The following is a 7,161-nucleotide window of genomic DNA, read 5'->3' as shown; positions in this document are numbered from 1 at the left end:
TATTGTTGTTTGCGTTTGTATGCACACTGTTAGGCTGCACCTTATTGTTATTGGTTTTGTTCTTGTTTGCACCTGTATTTTTATCTTCAGTTTGTAAGTAAAGTCCTCCTTTTGTCACCTTCATCATCGTGTCTTGCACTTGGGTCCTGCACCACTCCACCAGCGTGACATCTGTAGCATTGTGGAGGTACAAACCAGTGAATACATTTTATGTGTGCAATCACTTATATGTTTATTAAAATCTGTAACACACTGAAATTTGATTACACTCATAAACACACATGCCTTTCAGATCTACAGTAAATTTGGATTTACAAAATCTCAGGGAATTATTTGCTTTCAGCAGAAACAAACACAGTGCTTAATGGGCTTATGTGAAATGTTTATGTATGGAGTGAGTTCAAAGAGAATGATTAAAGTTGAGCCTATCCAGTTGAGCCCATACAGTTTAAAAGGCCGTTTATACACTTCAAATCAGGGACAGAAAGCATTTTTTTAAAGACTACAAAATACATACGATACCAAAAAGCAGTAAAACACACAAAGCATGTTCATGGTCACTTATTTCATAGCTGCCTAAAGTTTCATAGCCATAGCTCAAACAGTGTCTCAAACAGTGTCTCAAACATACACTAATGATGACAGATAGATAGGTAGATAGATAGATAGATAGAAAATTGGCATTAATTCAAATGAACATTCATCAGAGAAGAATCAGTATTGAATATCTGACATGACAAAATTAGCTTTATACTCTTTTTAAACCATGAATAGGAAAATGCATATATTATAGGGTTAAGGGAGGAATTTAGATAAAAGAGGGTAGCAATGTTGTTAGCCACTTTGTACAATAATGTTATTGAAATACTACCAGCTATCAGCATATATAAATAAAATGGAACTAAGCACACTAAAAAAACTAACACTAGAATTGTGAGAGCTTTGGCAGCTTTTATCTCAGAGGTCAGAGAATCAGTGGTATACTTTGTGTTTTCTGTGATTTGTTGTTTCTTTGCTCTCCTTATAGCATTAGCATGTCTCCTCACAATGGCAAAAACCCGAACATATAGAACTATTATAACTGAACAAGGCAAGACAAGGACCAAGATTAGATCAACAATGGGCCACTCTCCAGCTATGTTTATAAAACATTCCCCTGAACACTGTATCCTCTCATGAAAAAGTCCCCCAGTGTACAAAATAGCAAAGCTATAGAATATCGATGTTATCCAGAAAAGTGAAACAACAAAAATCATTACATTGAGTGAAACTGCTTTAGAGTAAAGAAAAGGGTTGCTCAGAGCAAAATAACGATCCACTGCGATAAGAGTAACATTATGCACAGACAAAGTTGTAACTTGGACCGAGACTGTACTGAAAAAGTTACATAAATGGAATCCAAAAAGCCAGCAGGATTCAATCAACAGAACAGAATGGAAAGGCATAACAAAGAAACCGACAAGGAAATCTGATGCAGCCAGAGAGAGAATCAGCAGGTTAGTTGGGGTGTGGAGCTGTTTAAAGTGACAAACAGAGATGATAACAAGCAGGTTTCCAAACACTGTAAGGAGAATAATGACTGTAGCACACGTATAGATTATCACATCTACTTTGCCGGATCCAGATCTCTCCAAGCAGACGTAACTGGAGTTCTTGCAGTGATCACTTTGATTTAGTTCTGGATCCATTCACTCATATATCTCTTCATAAATATCCAGCTGAATGACTCAGTTTGTTTAACAGAAGGGAAGGCTTCCAGTGTCTGGCAAAACTTTCAGGCACAATGTGGAAATATCTCTAGCCTCATGTACTATATATACATACATGTAAGTGTGGGTCCTCCCCTCTACCCTATGACTAAAGAGTTGCCCTCTTGATAGCTGTGTAATATGCTTTAGGCAATCAGCATAAATCATGACATAACAGTGCTCACGATTATAAAACATGCAATTCCATTATCACAAATGATCAAAAATAGAGTACAACAAAGCAAAGGACTTAAAATGAAACATTACAAATTAGTAGCATTGTATCAATTGCCCAGTACTTACTTCAACAGAGTACTTCAGAATACTTCAAGCTGCTGTTGGAGGCATAGATTCGGGTGCGCTTATGAATGGCTTGTGGTGGCTGAATAAAGACTTATCATCACTGCTGGAAGGATAGATTCAGGTATGCCTTTCAATGGCATGTGATGGGTGAATAAAGATTTATCACCACTCATTGTTAAATCTTCCTCTGTAAAAAGACAAGTGAGCTGTGGCAAAATTATCAGGGGCATTGGCTGCCCTGTTTGCCACAGTTATGTCCAAGACTCAATTCCATCAGAAAGCAACATATCAAATTCAAGCATTTGTTTTTTCATCTGTTTTGTCACAAAGGACTACAAGAGATTTCAGTTTTGGTCCAAAGTGATGTTCTCATATGCACATGTCGTGCTGTTGAACCTGCTGACATCTCCTCTAGTTAGGTTCAGACCCCAAGAGCACAGAACTACCCGTTGACAAGGCAAGTAAAAAAGTTCTATTATTTAAACAAGATAAAAATAGAACACTACAAACAAAATAAAAACAGAGAATATTTATTATATCAAATAAATGTCCTTAAATGGTGTGTCCCAGGCAATTTATATAAAAGTTGCAAACATACTCTGGATGTGCAGAAGGGAGAGGACTGCAGAGGGACACAGGGAAATGGAAGGAATGTGGCATTTAGTCTCCAGGTTGGGGGATTGGGCATCAGCGTAGTTTTTGTCAGGGTTCCCCTCTTGTACGGCAGCGATACCTCAGAGAAAGATATAACAATTATGAGTAATGTGCGTTTGCCAGTTTCAACTCACTCGCACACTACTGCAGCAGGCATGGGTTCGTCCTGTTTTCTTTTCTTAGCGTGCACTGGGTCCATTTGACTCCACTCAGTAAGGAAGGCCTTGAAATGTGGCCCCAGATTAAAAGCTCCCTTTCCTCCTCCTGGGCTCTGAATTTAAAACAAAAGACCATTTAAACCATAACAGCCCTCAGCAAAGATACCAATTATGTGTGGTGCTCAGTTGTAGGTACAATAGGTTTACTAAATCAGTCTCATAAAATTTAATCATCAATAATTGGTGTTTAATTTATTAATTAACCACTAACCTTAATGGAATACAACAGTTATAACACTATGTCACAACATTAGCGGGTATTGCAATATTAAAATACTACAATTACTACTAAATAAGTAACACACATGAAATAACCAAATTGTTGAAGGCAATAGGAGTTCTTGGTTGTCAGAGGTTGGCATTCAATGGATATTGTGACAAAAACAGACAAGGCACAGTTTATGTGTAAGATACAATTTATTAAAGTAATCTGAACTACTTAACTAATTAAAACCGAAGGGATATGATCAACAATCCGCAGCAGGATAACCATCAAGGCTCAAATGCATAGTGAATAGTAAGACTATGTGCAGGTTTACTGTGTGGAATTGGGTGAATGTGTGAGTAGATAATGTTGGGAAAGGGACAAAGGTGTGTGTGTGTGTGTGTGTGTATGTGTGTGAGAATGTGCGTGAGAGTGGGGTTGTGCTTGAGTATGTGCGCAGCTGCGCACTACAGACAAAGGAGGAGCGAGGGAGAGTCTGCACGCAGGTGCACAGAAAAGGAGGGAGGAGAGAAAGGGAGAGTTTGTGCGTGGGCGCACAGGAAAGGAGGGAGGAGAGAAAGAGAGAGTTTGTGCGTGGGCACACAGGAAAGGAAGGAGGAGCAAGGCAGAGAGACTGCGCGCAGGTGCACAGGCAAGAGGTAGGCGTGGCGTATGACTGTAGTGTGTGCGCATTCGTGCTAGGCACCAACGAGGAGGGGGAATGGGTAGCAAGAGCACGTGCACGGGAGAGGGACAAAGGATCCGTAATTCAAGAGCTAGTCTTGACTAGGCCCTAAACCCAAACCACAACCCTCAGCTACGCCTGAAATCCCGAAATTGAGGTGTGTGGTGCAACGAAGAGAGTTAGAGAGACAAAAGAAGAAGAGCACATGCACGGTCTATCTAATACAGATAATAAACAGCGGGACAGCTACAACACACAGTCTAAGACCGAATCAAAGTGAATTGCAGTATAGATCTTTAAAACCACAAATTAATTCAAATAAAAACACTTTCCTCGCTTCACTAAATACAAATAAAACTAACAATTGCCCAGATGCCAGCCTTACTTGAGATCGCTCTTGCTTGGCGATCAGGTGCGTCTCCTGTTATCCAGGGAACAGCGCGTAGCACGGGTCCAGGGGAAAGTCCTTTTATCCCAGCTCGTCAGCTGAAAATCTTTGGAGTCTGCTGTTGTCCGAGGATTTGGAAAAGGTTGCTTGTCGTTCACAGATGTCTTGAAGAAACAGAAAGTGATCCAGTCGCCTTTCCTTTCTATTAAACTGTTAAATCTAAGAATTACAACTACACGACAAAAGGTACGTTCCAACTTTGGCCAGAACTTTTATACCAATGACTCACGTGGTTGTTCTTGGATTGTCCTTGCAAGGTAACGGTATCTCTTTAACCAGTGGTGTTCACCGCCAGAGAGAAAGAATTTCATCCTAGGCGCGGGTTTTAAGGGCGCAGCTGCGTCATAGCTTTTACAGCTCTGCAGTATCCAATACCGTTACACTGAAAGGTGAGGAGCTGGGTGGAGACAGTTCATGAAGTTGTGCAAAGAATTATTGGTATTAGGCTACGGACAGGGTAGGCCCTACACAGTCACACACATTTTTTGACATTTGATTTACATTCCTTTGATAAAATACTTAGCACGTGGTGTATTCTCTCTCTTGTTCCTGAACATGCACTTGGGGTGGCAGGTAATCATGGGGCACAGCCATTGTCTGGGTGGTACTGATGGAGAAGCACAGCCAACAAGGTAAGTTTCTCCTCATTCTTTTATACATGGAAAAACAGAGAATCAGAGAATTGAGCTCACCTGAGTCTTAAACAGTCTAATAAGATGAATCTGTGACCTTTTGCATAACAGGGATTACCCAAAAATAAAAATAAACAGTGACTGAACAACCACAACAAAATCTTCAATACAGTCTTCCCATCAAAGTGCAAAGTTTTACAAAATAAAAAGTGATGTCACAACCTGCACCGCCATTTTGGACTTTTGGTTTGACATGTCTTTGTGCTCCTGTTCTCTGTCTGTCTCCGCCCCTCACCTGTACCTGTTTGTCCAATTATTACCTTGTTAATTTTATCCAATCCTGTTTTGCCCTGTTTAGTTCTCCCTTGTATTTAAGTCCTAGTGTTTACCTTGTCTTTGTCTATCGTTGTTTGTGTTTTGCGCACACTGTTATGCTGCACCTTTTTGTTATCGGGTTTTGTTATCAGTTCGCACTTGTATTTTAAGTTTCAGTAAAGTCTTCCGTTTTGGTCACCTTCATCATCGTGTCTTTGCACTTGGGTCCTGCATCACACCACCAGCGTGACAGAACGATAGACCAAACAAGGACCCAGCAGACACTTCTGTCTCCCGGGCAGAGACAGTTCCAGCTCCTGACCTGGGTGCGGCGGGGCTCCCTCTCTCGGTAGGTTCTCCAGCCCCTAACCCAGGGGGGGGAATTTTTTGGGGGGGGGGGCTCCCAGCCCTAGACCCAGGCACCACATGGACTGTGGTGCTGGGCCCAACCATCTCTAGGGCTGTGTCCGCTCCTGGGTCTCCTGTCTCTGCCACCCTGAATCCCCTCAAGCCCCTTCTTCAAGCAGTGACTCCGAAGGCTCCATGGAGGGTGCGCTGCCCAGCGCGAGGAATGCGCTGCCTGGCGCACCATGGAGGGTGCGCTGCCCAGCGCGAGGAATGCGCTGCCTGGCGCACCATGGAGGATGCGCTGCCCAGCGCGAGGAATGCGCTGCCCGGCGCACCATGGAGGGTGCGCTGCCCAGCGCGAGGAATGCGCTGCCCGGCGCACCATGGAGGGTGCGCTGCCCAGCGCGAGGAATGCGCTGCCCGGCGCACCATGGAGGGTGCGCTGCCCAGCGCGAGGAATGCGCTGCCCGGCGCACCATGGAGGGTGCGCTGCCCAGCGCGAGGAATGCGCTGCCCGGCGCACCATGGAGGGTGCGCTGCCCAGCGCGAGGAATGCGCTGCCCGGCGCACCATGGAGGGTGCGCTGCCCAGCGCGAGGAATGCGCTGCCCGGCGCACCATGGAGGGTGCGCTGTCCTGCCCTGTTCCTAAGGGCCCCTTTCCCGGCCCTGGTCAGCTCCCATGCTGACGCTCTGTCCAGGTCAGCTCCCATGCTGACGCCCTGTCCTGGTCAGCTCCCATGCTGACGCCCTGTCCTGGTCAGCTCCCATGCTGACGCCCTGTCCTGGTCAGCTCCCATGCTGACGCCCTGTCCTGGTCAGCTCCCATGCTGACGCCCTGTCCTGGTCAGCTCCCATGCTGACGCCCTGTCCTGTTCCCGAGGCCGCTTCCCCGATCCAGCTCAGCCGACGTCGAGGCTGTCTTGAAGAGTCTGCTCCGTTCCTGTTCTTCTGCCCGGTTTGGAAAATCTGTTCCAGCCAACCCCTCACCTGCTCGGCCGCAGAGGGGGCCCGTCGGCTGCAGCACCTTCGGTCATCCCTCTGTGCGCCCCCCCACCCACCCGGTCTGTTCTGGACTTTGTTTTTCTTTTGGGCCGTCTGGGAGCCGCCCCTTAAGGGGGGGGCTCTGTCACAACCTGCACCGCCATTTTGGACTTTTGGTTTGACATGTCTTTGTGCTCCTGTTCTCTGTCTGTCTCCGCCCCTCAACTGTACCTGTTTGTCCAATTATTACCTTGTTAATTTTATCCAATCCTGTTTTGCCCTGTTTAGTTCTCCCTTGTATTTAAGTCCTAGTGTTTGCCTTGTCTTTGTCTATCGTTGTTTGTGTTTTGCGCACACTGTTATGCTGCACCTTTTTGTTATCGGGTTTTGTTATCAGTTCGCACTTGTATTTTAAGTTTCAGTAAAGTCTTCCGTTTTGGTCACCTTCATCATCGTGTCTTTGCACTTGGGTCCTGCACCACACCACCAGCGTGACAAGTGATAACCACAACAAAACCATCCATGAATGTTTTAGGTACTTAATACAGTGAGTACTCTCAGGTGATTATCCACACATGTAATAAAATAGTGATAATATTTATGAGGGAACCTGTATTGCTTTC

The 7,161-nt window shown here is 44.8% G+C and overlaps 1 protein-coding gene across 1 annotated transcript; it reads right to left on the bottom strand.

Moving 5' to 3' along the window:
- Window positions 1-683: 683 nt before the first annotated feature.
- Window positions 684-1,688, bottom strand: LOC115818976 (trace amine-associated receptor 13c-like). The gene has a single exon (XM_030782508.1). The coding sequence runs from the start codon at window positions 1,686-1,688 to the stop codon at window positions 684-686; it is 1,005 nt and encodes a 334-aa protein (XP_030638368.1).
- Window positions 1,689-7,161: the final 5,473 nt, after the last annotated feature.

The sequence above is a fragment of the Chanos chanos genome, chromosome 8, assembly GCF_902362185.1.
Source record: "Chanos chanos chromosome 8, fChaCha1.1, whole genome shotgun sequence".
NCBI classification, from domain to species: Eukaryota; Metazoa; Chordata; class Actinopteri; order Gonorynchiformes; family Chanidae; genus Chanos; species Chanos chanos.
The sequence above is the reverse complement of the archived record's forward strand: the minus strand, read 5'-3'. Positions and strand labels throughout refer to the sequence as shown.

What these genes read in the sequence shown, in the direction of transcription:
- LOC115818976 (XM_030782508.1), bottom strand. Translation starts at nt 1,688, where the DNA reads ATGGATCCAGAACTAAATCAAAGTGATCACTGCAAGAACTCCAGTTAC.